Raw genomic sequence first — 18,015 nt, 5'->3', positions numbered from 1 at the left:
TTCTGCTGTGCTGCAAAAATAATTAGCTGTGAAAAAAATTAGTTAGGCGTTTGGTAAACTATATATGAAAAAGTGCTGTGAGTAATCAAAGTGTTTGGTAAACTTTTATACAAAAGCACTTTGAGTATGTATAATGACCAAAAAAGTCACAAGATATAAAAAATTAGTTGAAAATGAGCCATTAAATGTTAATAAAAAAACTTAATAATAAATTGGATATAATATTTAAAAATTTAAAATAGTCTAAAAACACAAAAACGTCTCTACCCAAAAAAAAAAAAAAAAAAAAAAAAAAAAAAAAAAAACCTCTCAGCAGCACAGCAGCTCTTCCCATCTTTTCTTCGCAGCCCTTACCCCATCACCACCACAAACTCTCACCCCCTCCCTCCTCTCCTTCCCTGTTAGGAACCAATCCCCCTGTCGCAGACAATCACCAGGCCCCTCCAACAACCCCACCTGACCTCGATACCATATCACCACACCCAACCCCTTCCCTCACGCCAGTCCCACAGAACAAACCTCACCCAACCACTACCTCTCTCTCTCTCTCTCTCTCTCTCTCTCTCTCTCTCTCTCTCTCTCCAAGCCTCCACCGTCTCTCTACTTGAACCCCCACGCCGGCCAAATCCACCAAGCCTTACCCACTGCCCAGATCCACCAAGCCATACCCATTGCCCAAATACAAATCTTAGGGTTTTTTACTCTATTTTTATTCAATTTATTGAAATTTACGAATCAACACATGAAAATCAATTTAATTCAAACCGATTGCTGGTGAAATTGCAGCTGTTATTATGGCTAGCAATAACTAGCCCAACTTGCAATGAGAAGGAAGAAGAAGAGTGTGATGGGTGCTGAGGGGAGACGAAACCCATTTTGGAATGGGAGGGATATGGGCTGTCATTTTGGAAAAGTAGTAAGGGTGTTATGGGAAAAATGAAAATATCATTAAAAGGAATCGGCTGTTTTTTTTAAAAGCAGCTTTGAGAAGCTGGGTCCAACCTACTTTGAAAAACTGCTTTAAATGACCTGAGATTTTAATATAAGCTGACTTTATTTCTTTCACCAAACACTTTCAGTTGCAAAAATTATCTTTAAAGCTGCTTATTTTTTAAGCACCGCACTCCCAAACGCCACCTTACTTGCATGATTTTTTATTTTATTTTTTTAAAAGGCATTTGAATTGCAACGGCCAATTGACCATGAGCAGACACGTGGGATGGCCAGCAGACAAAGCCACAAGAGCTGGGCCCAGCGCGGGCCCACTGTTTTTCTGATGCACATGGGCTGTGCCACCTCAGCGTAGGCTCCACTAAATAGTTTTTGGTCCAGGCAATAAGTGGACTGGTATTTGGGTCCAAATTTGAGTTTTCCCAAATTTTAGCCCCTTCATTTTCTTGGGTTGGGAGAGGTTTGAGGCAATAATTTGGGATATTTTGGGTTTAGGTCCTTGGGTTGGAGATGGCCTAAAGAAGCCTGTTTGTAACCTAACCCTATTTTTGTTTTGATTTGCAATTGTTTAGCATCTCTGCTGCTGAGCTTTAAAGGTTTCAAAAATTTGGCTTCAATGGAGGTAAATATCTGTTGCTAACCCTATTTTTGTTTTGTTTTGAGTGTGTTTAATATGTTTGTAATATGTTTTGTTGATAGGATATGTGATTTTAATCTGTTTTTTTATTAGAATATATATTTTTAATCTGTTTTGTTGATAGGATATGTGTTTTTAATATGTTTTTTTTTATAGGATATATGTTTTTAATTTGTTTATGGATAGGAAAACTTTGATTGACTGTGTTTAAATCTATTTTTAATCTGTTTATGGATATGAACCTGCTTCTATTGAGGCTCAAATGCCTAGGAGTGATGGTTATGTACATGTAGTGATGCTGTTGTACCTCCTACAATAGCATCAACAAATCCATCACCATTAGAACGTAGTACTGAGAAGAGGAAACCTAGTAAGAATGAGAGTGATGTGTGGGAACCATTTGTAAAGTATGATTTGTTATTGGATGTGAAAGCGGTAGATGGGACTATAAGAAAAGAGGTTAAAAAAAGGCTAAGTGCAAGTATTGTAGTGCTACTTATGCTAGTGATACCAAGAAAAATGGGACTAGCAACATGTGGAAGCATCTAAACAAACAATGTTTGCATTACCCTTATAGACAAAAAGATAAGAACATACGAACACTCACATTTGATGCATCCAAGAGTAATGCTCTTGCTTCTAGGAATTTTAACAAGGATGATTGTCTAGATGCTTGTATTAGGATAATAATTCGAGATAAGCACCTTTTAGCTTTGTGGAGGGTGAAGGGTTTAGGGAATTTTGTAGTGTTGCAAGCCCACCATTTAATCCACCTTCTCGTAGAACTTTTAGAATAAGATTTCTAGAAATGTACATGAAAATGAAGGAGGAATTGAATATTGACCTTCGTTCACAAAGGATATGCCTTACAACCAATACTTGGACATCAGTTCAAAATGTGAATTACATGGTGTTGACTGCCCATGTTGTTGATTTTAACTATAAAATGCACAAAAGAATCTTAATTTTTTGTGTAATTGATAGTCATAAGTGGGAGATCATTGGGAAATTGCTTGAAAATTGTTTGATTGATTGGGGACACGAGAAGATACTCACAATTACCGCGGATAATGCAGCTACCAATACTAAGGTAATTGACTACGTGAGGAAGAAAATAAATGGGTGGAAAGATTCGAATAGTGTGTTAGGAGTAGTTCACATGCATATGAGGTGTAGTGCTCATATAATCAACTTGATAGTTAAGGAGGGTTTGAAGAGATTGGAAAGCTCCGTTGTGGCAATCCGTAATGCGGTGAAGTTTGTGAGGTCCTCACCTTCTCGGTTGAGTTACTTCAAAATGTAAAAAATAGAGTGCAAGGGGTTGATGGTGATGCACGTGCCCACTAGGTGGAACTCCATTTATTTGATGCTTGATGAGGCATTGAAATTTTGAAAAGCTTTTGATAGGATGAGAGATGATCCCGATTCTTCTTACTTAATGTACTTTAAGGAAGAGAATGAGAGGAAGAGAGAATGAAGGGAGTGGGAAAGGGAAGGGAAAGTCTAAAACTAATAAGAGGGTGGGTTCACCTAGTTATGAAGATTGGGAAAAAGCCGTGATATTTGTGATGTTTTTGAAGACCTTCGATGATGTTACTTTGAAAATTTCAGCTTCTTTGCATCCAACATTAGACTCAACTTTCTATGACTTGATTGTCATAGATGGGGAGATTCGGGAGTTGTATAAATATAATGTTACAACTCCTATTTAAGAACGGACAACCATTGACATGCTTTTAAATGATATAGCAGCATCAATGAAAAAGAAATATGATAAATATTGAGGTGAACTTCATAAAGTGAACCCATTTTTTATGATAGGAGTTGTGATTGATCCCCAATTCAAGCTTCGCAATTTGAAGCACAGCTTTGATAAAATATTTGAAAATGATCCTACTTGTGATAGATTGGTGGCTCAAAAGACAAATTAGGTGAAACAACTTCTTTTGAATGTATATGAAGTGTATAAGCCTAGTAGTAATAATATGGGTGCTACTAGTACTACCAATGAGAGTGGTAGTGCTAACAATGAAACCGAGTCTTCTTTGGTTTTTGGAGGTCATAAACGAAAAACGATGATGGAAAAGTGGAAAAAAAATTCAATAAGAGAATGAGAATGTGGTTATAACACATGAAGTGGATAGGTACTTGTTGGATCCACTTAAAATAATTGATGATGAGTTTGATATACTAGGGTGGTGGAAAATAAATGGGTTCAAGTATCCTACCTTGGCATCAATTGCAAGGATGTGCTTGCAATCCCTACATCCACAGTAGCTTCGGAGTCCTTTTTTAGCACAAGTGGGAGAGTGATTGACTCGTTTCAAAGCTCATTGCCTCCTGTGATGGTTAAGGCTTCGATTTGCTCTCAAAATTGGATAAGGTTCAAAGATATATCTTCATTACAATATGTGCCAAGCATTGAGGAGATGGAGTTCTATGAATCAATTAAAACGGGTAATATTTTCATTTTTATAAGTATATTTGAATCTGATTATTTTCTTATTTTTATGCGTTCTAACTAAAATGGTTTGATTTATTTTATTCTATTTTGTAGAAATGGGGAGTAAAATATCCACGGCAAGTTTGAATAAGACTCTCCCTTGTTAGTGTGATGAGGATATGTTGGAAAGTATTTTTCTTGTATCTTATCTTAATTATGATTTGTTGATGACAGAACTTTGTGTTAATTCTTCAAGTGTTATGTAGGTTGATTTGTTAAGGCTTTTGGAAGGTGTGTTTTGGATGCATCAGGCTTGAGGTTAGAAATCCAAGATGGATCCAGCTGCTTTCCTGTATTCCCTATTCCGGCATTAGAATGTTCCGACTGTTTTGAAAGGTGTTTTTCTTGTTTCTTATTTTAATTATGATATGTTGATGGTGGAATTTTGTGCTAATTCTTCAAGTGTTATGTAAAAAGGATTTCCCCCAACCCAATCCACGACATCACCTCTATCATCAGAAGTCAACCACTCCAATCAAGCCTAATCCTCTATGGGTTGACCTTCCCTTATTAGATTATTGTAATTTATTCTCTATATTTACTCCATTGTATTTACTTAATATAGGTATCTCAACCTGTATATAATAGGTGTATCTTCCTTCTGTAAACAATCAATCAAATATATTATTCATTACAGCCTTTTATATGGTACCAAAGCAGTAACGCTCCACCGAGCAACTTTTTTTGTTTTGTTTTTCCGATCCCTCTCTCTGTTTCTCCCATGGGTGATGAATCTAGTATCCACTCTGCACCCTCCAACTCCACCACCACGACTCCAACCCTCACTACGATCAATGCGATTGCCCAGTTACCACTAAAACTCACCTCCAATTTTCTTTCATGGAGGGCTCGTTTAATGCTCTCCTCCTAGGTTATGACTTAATAAGTTATGTTGATGGCTCAACTCCCTATCCTGCTGAGTCGTCTACTGTGACTCGCACATTCTGGATTCATCAAGATCAACTTCTTTTACATGTCATTCTGGCCTCTGTCTCTGATCAAGTCATCTCTCTCATTGCATATGCCAAAACTTCCAAGCAAGCTTGGGACAAGCTGACTACACTTTATGCCAACAAAGCTCACGCTCGGGTCCTTGCTCTCAAAGAGCGCCTCACACTTATGCATCGTGACACAAAATCTGTTGTTGAATTTCTGCAGGCTGTTAAAGCCATCATTGATGAACTTTCTCTCATTGATGTTCCTTTGTCCGATGATGATGTCGTTCTCCATGTCCTCAATGGTGTGGGTCCTGACTTTAAAGAGATTGTTGCTGTCATTCGTGCCCGTGACACCTCCATCTCCTTCAAGAACCTATATGACAAATTAATTGAACATGAAGCCCTCCTCCAACGTGATGATTTTGTCCACTCATCCTCTATCGTCACTGCCAATGTTGCCCAAAATTCCCGCTCATTCAATTGTGGCTCACGTCCATGGAATTCATCCAATGATCACTCATCCTCCTCTAACCATACTTCTCATCATGGCAATCCTCCTCCTTCTCACTCTCGCGGCTATTCGGGTTCCTTCACAGGCTCCAACAACTCAAACACCAATCGGTGTTCTAGCACAGGCTATCGTGGCTTTTGTTAGTGGTGCAACACTCAAGGGCACAGTGCCAATCGTTGCCCTCATCTTTCCTCTGGGTCCTCCACTCCACTAGTGGCTAATCATTCAACCACTCGTACATCGCATGCTCCTACTTGGCTTCTAGACTCGGCCTACTTGGCTTCTAGACTTGGGTGCCTCTCACCATGTTACTTCTGACCCCAGTAATCTTCTATCTTCCACTACATATGATGGTCTCGATGATATTATTATTGGTAACGGTAAAGGTTTACGCATCACACACACTGGCTCCACACCACTTCCCTCTATTTCTGTCACACACTTTCATTTAAATGATGTCTTGTGTGTTCCCTCTATTCACAAAGATTTAATTTCTATCGCTAAATTTAATAAACAAAATCACACTTCTATTGAACTTTTTCCTTCTTTTTTTTCTTGTCAAGGATCTAAGCACGGGGGTGGCATTACTTCGCGGCCCGAATAAAGATGATACATATGAGTGGCCTTCCTCGTTGCCTTTGTCTCGCCCTCTGCTGCAAGCTATGGTGGGTGTGGTGCCCCTCTCTCATTTCTAGCATCGTCGGCTTGGTCATCCTAATCATCGCATCTTCCTTCAAATTTTACGCTCCTCCTCGGTTGCTGCGGTTGCTATGCCTTCTGATCCTACTGTTTGCACTTCGTGTCATTGTAATAAGAGCCATCGGCTCCCTTTTGGAACTTCTTCCCTTGTTAGCAAGGGTCCTCTTGACCTTCTTTATAGTGATGTTCAGGGCCCTACCCCGTACTCTTCCATTGATGGTTTCTCTTACTACATCATTTTTGTTGATCATTTTACCAAATATGTTTGGCTTTATCCCGTGAAACGTAAGTCTGATGTCTTCTCTATTTTCACTACTGTTAAAGCTCTTGTTGAGAATTATTTCAAAACCAAAATCATCACCCTATATTCTGATGGCGGCGGTCAATTCATTAAACTTAAAAGCTTCCTTGCCACCCATGGCATCACTCACCTAACCACCCCACCCCACCCCAAATCCCTGAACATAATGGTGTCGCTGAACGTCGTCACCTCCATGTAGTTGAAACTGGGTTAACTCTCCTTCATCAAGCTTCTATGCCCCTTCCTTATTGGTCATATGCCTTTAAAGTTGCCGTGTATCTTATTAATCAGATGCCTACTCACGTGCTTCATAACATCTCACCATACAAAGCCCTCTTTGGTGATGATCCCAATTACACTAAGCTGTGTGTCTTTGGCTGTTTGTGCTTCCCATGGTTACGCCCGTACAACTCTAACAAACTTCTCCCCCGGTCACGTCCTTGCCTCTTCCTTGGCTATACCCCCACTCAAAGTGCTTACCAATGTCTTGACCTCTCTACTTTTTGAGTTTTTGTCTCTCGTCATGTCCAATTTGATGAAAACATTTTTCCCTTCTCATCTCATGACACCACCCCTTCTCACGCTTCATCCTTCAGTTCACCTCCTAACACTACCTTTACTCCAGCCGTCACCATTACTCCCTTCCTCGCTGCTGTCGTCCTATCTCCAGCCGCTCCACCCTCAACTTCGGCCTCACTGGCCCTCTCTGCTACTGCTCCAATTGTGCTCCCAACCACATGTCCCTTCACCTTCCATGCAACTAACACCTCCTCCTCATCATCTGTGCTTCCCGAGCTTAGTATATTTGTTGGCTGCGCAAATCTCACGGCCTGGTGCTCCGGGCCAAGGGGATATGCGTCAACACGTGACGTCCTTCTTTTGGATGCGGTGCGGTTGTGCGCGGGCGTGCCAGCACGGTCTACCGTGCGTCGAAAGAGTGATGTGTTTGGATAAAATGGTTAAGTGGTGCGCCTGTTTGAGTTCAACTTTTAATCAAACGATTGTGGCCGAGAAAGGAACTGATCTCGGTCGTCAGGTTCACGGCCTGAGCTACAAGGCCGTTTGGTGGTGGGTTTTGGGCAGTGCTCCGGCGCGTTGCTCAGAGAGCGACCGTCGTATGATATATGGGGTGGATGAGGGAGTAACAGAGATGGTGCTCCGGCGCCTTGAAAATCAAGGGTCGTATGATATATTGATGAATGGATTTTCCTTACAATCTATCACTACTCCTAGGAAAGCAAGTAAAGGTATTGAAAGTGCATTATAGGAAAATATAATTTGCTCCGTGGGAGGCTTTTGGTTTGGTGTTTGAACCCTTTGAATGTAGCTCGAGCTTGGTATTTATAGGAAGAGCTCTGGAGGAGAAATCGAGGCTGAAAATCTGCATGGTGGAGCCTGATTAGAGCAAGTGAATAGTCCAATCGACATTTGGGATCGTGAAGGATGGTGGTGTGACCCCATAAATCCCGGTAAATCTCGGCCGCCTCCCTGATCGTGTGTTCTGTGCCCCTGGCCATGGGAACGCATTTAATGCCCTGGTCTGGTGGTTGGTGATCTGACCTTAAGTTGTAAGAATATTTGTATGAATGTTTGCGCCTAACCACTCTGATTTCTATCACCAAATCCTGACTTTAGTCACTTCCCTTCTTCCCTCGTGGATTAAATGCCCTTTTGCGGCTAGTGGGTTTGCTAGTCAGAGGCGTTACTTCATTAAATGAAGCGTGAGACCCTGTTGCCACGTGGCGATTTAACTTTAATATCTTCGGCCGTGTCTCTTTCGTCCTTCGGCTTCGACCTGTAATACCGCGGTCGCGAGGCCGAGATGATTATGCCTTCGCAGCTTTCCTTTTGTGTTTAGGAGGGCAAATGCCTAACGAACCGCCGCATTCTCAGTTCATGGGCCGGTGCTAGGGCCGAGGGAGGTCCTTTCGGCCATTTTACGGCCGAGATTTATTAGGCACAAACAATATTACTCCCCCATGCCCCTTCTCCATCTACAGCTCCCTTTCCTCCTACTTCCCATTCTTCTCACCCATTCGATCCTTCTTCCCCCTCCCCACCCAGTCCCCTCAACAACCACCTCATGATTACGCTGCCACTAAACACCCTGTTTCCTCTCCCCTTGAACCCACACGTGTCTCTCAAGCTATCAAAGATCCTCTTTGGCGTGCTGCCATGTCTGATGAATTTAGTGCTCTCCTTCGTAATGGCACTTAGGAGCTTGTTCCTTCCCAATCCACGCACAAGCTCATTGGGTGTAAGTAGGTGTTCCATATCAAACGACACCCTGATGGTAGTATTGATCGCTACAAGGCACGCTTTGTTACTAAGGGCTTTCATTAGCACCCTGGCGTGGATTTCTCCAACACCTTCAGCCTCGTCGTCAAATCCACTATCATCTGTGTTGTTCTTCATTTGGCTCTCACTCATGGCTAGCCCATACGTCAATTATACGTCAATTATATGTCAATAATGCAATCCTTAAAGGATCGCTTTCTGAGGATGTTTATATGTCACAACCCCCTGAGTTTAGTGACCCCAATCTTCCTACACATGTTTGTAAACTTCGCAAGGCCTTGTATGGCCTCAAGCAAGCACCCTGCTCGTGGTACGAAGAATTGAGCACATTCTTGCTCACTAAAGGATTTGTCAATGTTATCACAAATGCATCTCTATTTAATTTTTGCAATGGTGGTGATATAATTTATTTTCTTGTTTATGTTGAAGATCTTATTATTACAGACAACAATATGGGCATCATCAATCAGTTCATCCACACTTTAGCTCATCAGTTCTCCGTCAAGGATTTGGGGTTTCTTTACTTCTTTCTTAGTGTTGAAGTTCACCATACTAAAGATGGTTTATTTCTTTCTCAACAGAGGTATATTCATGATCTCCTTGTCAAAGCCAAGATGGAAGGCGCCAAAGACATTAGTACCCCACTATCTACCGCTAATTCCTTAGTTCTCTCTGATGGCTCTTCCTTCACAGATGTCACTGTCTTTCGTCAACTCGTGGTGGCCTCCAGTACCTCAGCCTCACTCGCCCAAACATCTCCTTTGTGGTCAACAAGCTCTCGTAATTCATGCATTGCCCGACTGCGTCTCATTTGCAGGCTTTGAAATGCCTCCTTCCCTACTTGAAGGCCCCGTTTGGTAGGCTGGCTTGGACTGGTTAGGATGGGCTTTGAAGCATTGGATTGGGTTAGCTTGGACTGGTTAGGTTTTGAATCCAGTCCTGTTCATTTTTTGCACCAAACAACAGATTAAAATTGGCTTTTTTGTATTTAATAAATCAAGATTTTATTTTATTTTATTTATTAACAATAATTCCAACTTTTTGACCCCAACAGAAGAAAAACCTCAAATTTTTGCAAAAAGCCTAGACCCAGATGAAAAATCCTAATCAAACCAAGAAGATAACTCTCAAACCCAAAATCAAACTCATATACAAACTGAAAATTCGATAATATATTTTTCAAATTCAATAAAACACAAACTGAAAAACAACATTCACAGCACAAAAGAAGAAGAATGAATGATGCAAATTCTGGAATCCCAATACCAGATCTGAAAGATATTCAATGAAAAGTGAAATTAAACCCAAAAATAAAAACAAAATCACAGCACTCAACATCGTCAACACAAATTCAAAAAAAATATTAAGAGAGAGCCAAATAAACCATAACAAAGAATCTGTTTAAAAAAAAAAAAACCAGAAGAGAAAGGACATGAGAGAAGAAGAGAGATGAGAGAAGAAGAGAGATGAGAGATGAGAGATGAGAGAGGAGAGAATATAGCAAAGACGACGCAGAGGAGAGAAGAGGGAGACGAAGAGAAGAGAAGACAAAAGCTCGTCAGTCTTCTAAACCCACCTCTCAGCGTGGGTTTTCAAATCCAGCATATGCTGGACTGGTATCCTATATAAAAATTTGAGTGATATCCAGTCCATGATTCTTTTAAGCCCACCAAACAACAGACTGGACCCATGTCTGTTTTAATTGAATTTGTCTAATCCAGTCCAGCCTACCAAACGGGCCCGAAGAGTACTATCTCCAAGGGACTTCTTAGGGATGGCAACGGGCCGGGTATGGTCCGGGTTTGCCAATACCGTCCCCGACCCCGAATCCCAAACCCTCCCCCGTCCCCGCCCCCATCCCCTTTTAATACGGTTCGGGGAATCCCCGTCCCATACCCGTCGGGGGACCATCCCCCATACCCGCCCCGAATCCCCGAATTTTCTTCTTAAAAATATTTATTCTCACATTAATTTATCATTAAACACATTTAATATAAATATAAAATTAAACTCAAATACTCAAAATCGCCTCAATTCATTTTAAAAAACCCAATAAACAACAAATAATATAATTATAAAAAAGATGAAATTGAAAGCTTCATCATTTTACAAAGTTTATGTTCATTCCAATCTCACAAAAACAAATAAGTACACAACTTAATCAAAATAAGCACAAATAAATCTAAGTCACAACTTAGTCAAAAAACAAAGATACATTCTCTGTTTCAATGGTAGATTCCTGCATAACAAACATGATAAATGCATTACAATGACTTCAAGGAGAATAAATTATATATGATGAAAAACCAGTAAACAAAATAAATCATTGTATAATGAGAATGTTACCTCTTCATTAGTATCAACCTCTTCATCTTGAATGCTAACTTTTTCAGCACCATCATTATCATTGGCATATGAACCTAATGATATAACAAAAAATAATCATCACACAATGATAAAAATACTTTACTTAATCTGAAAAAATAAACCATAAAAATATTTGAATATATCTTACTCCATAACCAATCACGAGCACACATCAATGCCTCCACTGTTTTTGAATGAAATCGGCTACAATGAGGACTTATAATCCTTCCACTAGTACTAAAGCAAGACTCTGAAGCAACTGTAGATACAGGAATGGCCAAAATATCTCTAGCAATATCATGCAATGTAGGGTATTTGATCCCATTTGATTTCCAGCAACATAATATATCAAAATCATCATCATCATTCCTAGGTAAAAGAGACTCATCCAAATAATGATCCAACTCAGATTTAACACGTGTATTAGTCGTGGAATGAGAAACAAACACATCCAATTGTTTTACCAAATCAAGTTTAGGCATAGTTGCTCTTGATGAAGGGTTATTAATAGAGGATTCATGCTGCACATGTTGACTTTGTTGAGATTTTGATTGATACTCCTTGACCAAGTCATAAAGAATATTTTTATATTTGAAGACCTCTTGGGCTGCATTATCTCCATATATTAGAGGACACAAAAACTCAATTTGTTTCATCTTATACCGCGGATCCAAAATACTTGCAACCCCCATTAACCCATGCATTGTATCCCAATACTTCGCAAACTTTTTTTGCATTTGTAATGCCATTGTTCTCACATCTTCTTGGTCAGAAACAAGCCAATCACAAATTGCTAATCTAATAGCGCAAATATTCTTAAAGTAGAGATTGGCAGTAGGATACTTTGTCCCTGAAAAAAGCACAGTCACATCATAAAATATTCCCAACTTATCAACAAGCTCATTTGTCTTTACCCAATCACTATCACTAGGCACTTCTTTGTACAAAGGCTCACGATGCTTCAAACGAGGAAAAACATCTTTGTAAATCATTGCAGTCTTAAGCATGGAATATGTAGAGTTCCATCTAGTTTTGCAATCAAGTTCCAACATTTTAGATGTTGGAACTCTCAATTGTTTGGCTGTTTCAATAAATTTCTCCTCTCTTTTTTGAGTTCCAAGCCAAAATGCAACACTATACCTTATTTTCTCAATACTATTTTTAATCACCTCTAAGCCATCTCTCACCACCAAATTCAAAATATGTGCACAACAGCGCATGTGGAATAAACGTCCATCCAACATAAGTGAACTATAGGAAAGCTTATCTAAAATTATCGCAATCATAGAATCATTCGTAGAACAATTATCTACAGTTAAGGTAGACAACTTACTGTCAAGATTCCAATCATACATGCATTCCATTAGAGCATCCGCAAGTACATCTGCAGTATGTGGACATGGTACATATATAAACCTACAATTATAAAAAATCAACGAAGTCACAATCTAATTATTTAAAAAAAATACTAACAATTCAAATAAAAACAATATAATAAATTTACCTTATCAAACGACTTTGTAATTTCCATGCATCATCAATGAAATGTGATGTGACGGTCATGAATCCCCTCTTTTGATTATTCGATGTCCACATAACGGTTGTAATTGCAATTTTACTTTTATTCATGTCCAACAACTTCATTGTTCTCTCTCTTTCAATTTCAAAAATCTTAAATATATCTTTCTTGATTGTGTTTCGAGAACACACTTTAAACAATGGTTGCAAAGTATTGGAATATATCTTGAATCCAATATGATCAACCAAGGATAATGGATACTCATGAAGAATAATCATATTTGCAAGTGCTCTCCTAGCATGTTCATGGTTAAAATTATAAGTATCAAGCTTAACTGACCCATCACTTGACTTTGTAGGATTCAACATGAACTGATTCATGGTTCTTTGTCTTTTATAAACACAAGTCTTCATATGATCAAGTAAATGTCTAGTCCCATTCTTGCTATTTGCTCCTAAACTCTTTTTACAATGAATACATACAGCTCTCAATTGACCACCAATTTCTATTTTTTCAAAATGTTCCCAAGCAGGCGATCTAGCTTTTCTTACTTTATTCCCATCAAGTTGAGGGACACCTGATTCTGCCGTGTTGATATCATTTTCCATTGGTGCAGGGCTGCTTTTATCCTCATTTTGGGTTTTCGGAGTTTCATTCTCTTCATCTTGTGTCTGATATAGGAAAAAAAACAAGTTAGTTGTCAGCCACTAAAATAAATCTGAATTTCTAAAAAGAAAAAAAAAACATTACAAAATGAATGTTCACTAACCTCAGCTCTCTCACTTTGAACCTCCATATGTAAGAACTTGCCCCTACTTTTTCAATCTGCCAGCAAAGCAACCATTTTCATTCATCAAAATTACAAGAGTAGTGAAAAACTTTTAGGAAAATTATACAAAAAAACTAATAGAAAATGACAGCTCTCTAAACCCAAAAAAAATTCAACGAATGCTCTCTTGTTTCTTTCCACTCATATAATCCAAAAACTTTCCCTCATAGCACATCTGTCGTAGACCCACATAAACCCAAGTAATCATAACCACACAAAGAAAACTCATTCCACCATAAGTAATCATAACCACAAACAAAAAGCCAAGTAATCTTTCTACCAAATTAGAATGTAGAAAAAGAATACCTGTAAGCTTTCCAAGCAACAAAGACAAGAATGACTATAATGTTTGTTAAGAGAGAAAGAGAGATGGGTTCTACTCTGCGACTGAAGCAGGAGAAAAAGACAGAGAAAGAGAGAGAGAGAGAGAGAGAGAGAGAGAGAGAGAGAGAGAAAGAAATAGGTGCGGCGGCTGTTAGATGGAGGTTAGAGAGGATTAGGAAAAATATGAGAGGTTAACTTACTTAGGGTTAGACTTATACATAAATATAAAAATATACTGGCATATTTATTAATTAAAATTATAAATATATATTTCGGGCCGGGTTCGGGGACGAGGACACACTTACCATACCCGGCCAGAACCCGTCGGGGATTTTTTTTTCGGGTCTCCCCCGTACTCGCACCCGATTTTGCCCCGAAAATTTCCCCCCGTTAGGGCCGGGGACCCGACCCGACGGGGATTTCTGTCATCCCTAGGACTTCTTCTCCGTCATCATGCCTCTTCGCATCTCTATGCCTTTTCCGATGCAGACTGGGTTGGTGATTGTGATGACCGCAAGTCCACCACTGATTTTGTTGTCTACTTTGGTGGTAACTTAATCTCGTGGAGCTCTCGCGAGCATCATTTTGTCCCTCGCTCGTCCATAGAGGCAAAGTATCGTGCCATTGCTGCTACGACTGCTGAGTTAGCCTGGGTTTAGTCTCTCCTTTGAGAACTTGGTGTATCTCTCCACACAAACCTACCATCTCTTGTGATAACATTGGGGCCACCTTCTATTGTGCCAACCCAGTCTTCCATTCTCGCATGAAGCACATTGAACTCGATTTTCAGTTTGTTCGTGCACATGTTAATCGTGGTCTCCTTCAAGTGTCCCATGTCTCCCCTCATGATCAACTTGCTAATGCACTCACAAAACCTCTTCCTTGTCTGCGGTTTCAATTACTTTGGTCCAAGATCGGTGTCTCGGATGGCGCCACCGTCTTGCGGGGCTTAAAAGGGATTCTCCCCAATCCACGACATCACCTCCTTCATCATCAGAAGTCAACCACACCAATCAAGCCTAATCCTCTCTAGGCTGACCTTTCCTTATTAGATTATTGTAATTGATTTTTTGTATTTACTCCATTGTATTCACTTAATATAGGTCTCTCAAACCTGTATATAATAGGTGTATCTTCCTTCTGTAAATAATCAATCAAATATATTATTCATAACAACCCTTTATATTATGTAGGTTGCTTTGTTAAGGCTTTTGGAAGAATGGATGCATCAGCTATTTTGGAAGGAGATTTATATTCTTATTTTTGTCATGGGTTGTAATCATTCATAAGTATAATTTGGATTTCTTGCTTTATTTGTGTGTGTGTGTGTGTGTTTTTTTTATTTATTGGTTTGTAAGATGTTCTATTTCCTTTCCTTGGTTGGTTGGTTGGTGATTGTGTGAATTTGGGATTGATTTAGTTGTTTAGAAACTTAGATTAGAATGATGAATTTTTATGGATTATACTTGAATTTGCATGATTTCAGCATTTGAAAGAGAAAAGAAAAAATTGATTTGGGCCTATTAATAATAACTTACTGGGCATGTTAAGTGGGGCTCACTAGATAGGACTATGCTAAATAGAACCTGAAGCCCATGTTTGATTAGATGGGAGACTAACTTAAATGGGATTGTAGAGTCCAATAGTAAAAAAAAGCTCCTCACTCACTCTCCTTATACAGAGAGGCTGAAACTCAGTTCGCAAAATAAGCCCTTCACAAAATTGAACCCGCAACTCCGCCTCTCATTCGTTCAACATCGACGCTCTTCTTCGAATCTTGACCTAGGCAAGTTTTTCTGGTCTCTCCCTTTGGATACACTACTACAAAAAGGGGAAAAGACGACCAGTAAACAACGACGGTAGATCAAAAAACCGTCGTTGGTTTTTAAAAGACGACGGTAATAGAAACCCATCGTAGAAACATACTTTAAACACCTAAAAAACGGCACACGTATAGATATTTTGAAACCACGATGCACCAAATTAAAAAAGCGTCGTCTTATTACAAAGGTATTTTCAGAGTTAAAATCTGAACCTAAAAACAACGACTGCATCTATGAAATCACCGCCGTAGAAAGTAAAGACGACGATATAAAAATAAGACGCCGTGTTAATTAATTAATAAACACGACCCAATTTTCTTAGTCAGCGACGCATAAATTCAAAGGAATCTACGACGGTTAATTACAAAAAAAATCGCCGCTTTAAATTAAGTTACCACGACTGTAAATATAAATTTATCGACTTTTTAATTATAATATACTACGACGGTATCCATAACTCTACTGTCGCATAATTGTACTAACCACGACGGTTTGTTAAATTAACGACGTACAAATTTTATGCAATTATTCGTCTATCATTACCAGAATGAACTCTGTTCCTCATCATAATCGAACCAGAATGAACAAAGGCAATGTTTTAGAAGTGGATGATGTGCCAATTACTCTCACAAGGAGTTTGAGGGCAAGAAGCTTGTCTCAGCCGCCAAGGAAGGTCTCAAGCTTGATGAGAGTGAAGACGAGGCAAAGAAGAAGGAAGAGTTGAAGGAGAAGTTTGAGGGACTCTGCAAGGTTGTGAAGGATGTTTTGGGTGACAGAGTGGAGAAGGTTGTGGTGTCTGACCGTCTGACCGTGCTGGACTGCCAACATGGAAAGAATCATGAAGGCTCAGGCCTTGAGGGGTAACAGAGCGGCTGGGTACATGTCGAGCAAGAAGACCATGGAGATCAACCCAGAGAACCCCATCATGGAGGAGCTGAGAAAGAGGGCTGATGCAGACCTTGTTCTCCTTATGTGCAGAAAGACAATATTTAGATGATGTGTGCGTGTTTGTGTCTTTCAGATACACAAACGCGCCCACACATCAACATCCAAACTGAAAAATGAAAGCGAGATGAGACAGAGAGGTGATGTGCCTCCAGAGAATTGAGAAAAAGTTGAAACCCTAATTGAAAAATGAAGACGACAGAAAGACAGAAAACCCATTATTTATAAACAAATCTTATATACCACGTCGGTGTTTTAAAATATCGACGTTTATATATAACATACACGTCCTTTAAATTTAAAATAAGGTCGTATAAATTATTTAACAACGACGCTATATAAAAACGACGTTGTAATTTTTTGGAAAATTAATTTATTGTGTAATTAAAAAAATTACACGTCGGTATGAGTAATTAAAACGACGTGGTATTAATTTTTAACGTCGTTATTATTGAATATAAGGTCGTGTGGTAAATTGGAAAATGACGATTCATCTTTTTTGAAGAAACATGCGTCGTGTAATTCGATTTCAAAACGTCGTTTCATTAAAACATACCGTCGTTGAAAGTAATATTATAGGGCAGTGTTAACAATAGCGCCGTATAATGTATCATACTAGGGCGCATACTATTAATAGCGTCGTTGTTATGAAAAGGTTTTTTTTTATTATTTTAAACTTTTCGCCTTCCTGACCCATACTTGCATTGGTTCCAAACCCGAGAAAAACTTTCAAGCTTTTCTCATTTTTCATTCTCCAAGAACTGTTTCAAACTTTCAAGCTTATCTCCTCTTCGTCTTCATCTCTGAACTGAAACACCAAACTCCAGAAGAAAGCTTTCATCGCAAGCAAAGGGTAAACATTTCTGGAAGGATTTTTGTTCCTGTTTTGCATGCGCATATCATTTTCTTTTTTTTAAATCTTTTTACATTTTTTCTTTCCAAGTTTGATAAAATTTGCAGACAAAGACGAAAAGTTTCCAAGTTTGAACACTACTCTGGTTCTTTTACTTCAACTAAATAAGACGACGGTGGCTTATTATTTACGTGGTTAGATTTATAGACCACGACGGTTCGTCAGTCACCCTAGCGTCGTGTGAAAGTGTTCGTCGTTGTTTTTTAAAATGATATCCTTTTTTTGTTTTTGATTTTTAAGGATATCATTTTAAGTTTCCAAGCTTTCATCGCATGTTTGATTTCTCTGAACAATGGTTTTTGTTTCGAAAATCTTTTTAATTATTTTTCTGCTGAAAATATTTTACGTTGTTCCTAATTTGTTTTTGTGGTATAGACGACGGTATATTAATATTTACGTCGTTTTATTTTCAATAACACGGCGAATGTTTATTATTAATGTCGTTGTAATATTTAAT

At 39.0% G+C, this 18,015-nt stretch overlaps 1 protein-coding gene, 1 long non-coding RNA gene and 1 pseudogene across 2 annotated transcripts; 1 reads left to right on the top strand and 2 right to left on the bottom strand.

Moving 5' to 3' along the window:
- The first annotated feature begins 2,121 nt into the window (after positions 1–2,121).
- Positions 2,122–3,519, top strand: LOC148291219 (zinc finger BED domain-containing protein RICESLEEPER 2-like; annotated as a pseudogene).
- A 7,832-nt stretch (positions 3,520–11,351) lies between these two features.
- LOC148291217 (uncharacterized) lies at positions 11,352–13,365 on the bottom strand. The gene is made up of 3 exons (XR_015826594.1): positions 13,276–13,365; positions 12,049–12,621; positions 11,352–11,455 (listed from the first exon to the last, which is right to left on the bottom strand). It is a non-coding gene; the product is annotated as an uncharacterized LOC148291217 (long non-coding RNA).
- On the bottom strand, positions 12,706–13,269 carry LOC148291218 (zinc finger BED domain-containing protein DAYSLEEPER-like; the record flags this gene model as incomplete). Its single annotated transcript, XM_088246283.1, has 1 exon — positions 12,706–13,269. A coding segment is annotated over one exon (564 nt), but the record flags the coding sequence as incomplete, so codon positions are not given.
- Positions 13,366–18,015: the final 4,650 nt, after the last annotated feature.

This window comes from Prunus avium, chromosome 8 (genome assembly GCF_965620075.1).
Source record: "Prunus avium chromosome 8, drPruAviu1.hap1.1, whole genome shotgun sequence".
Classification (NCBI taxonomy): Eukaryota; Viridiplantae; Streptophyta; class Magnoliopsida; order Rosales; family Rosaceae; genus Prunus; species Prunus avium.
This window is presented reverse-complemented; position numbering and strand designations above follow the sequence as displayed.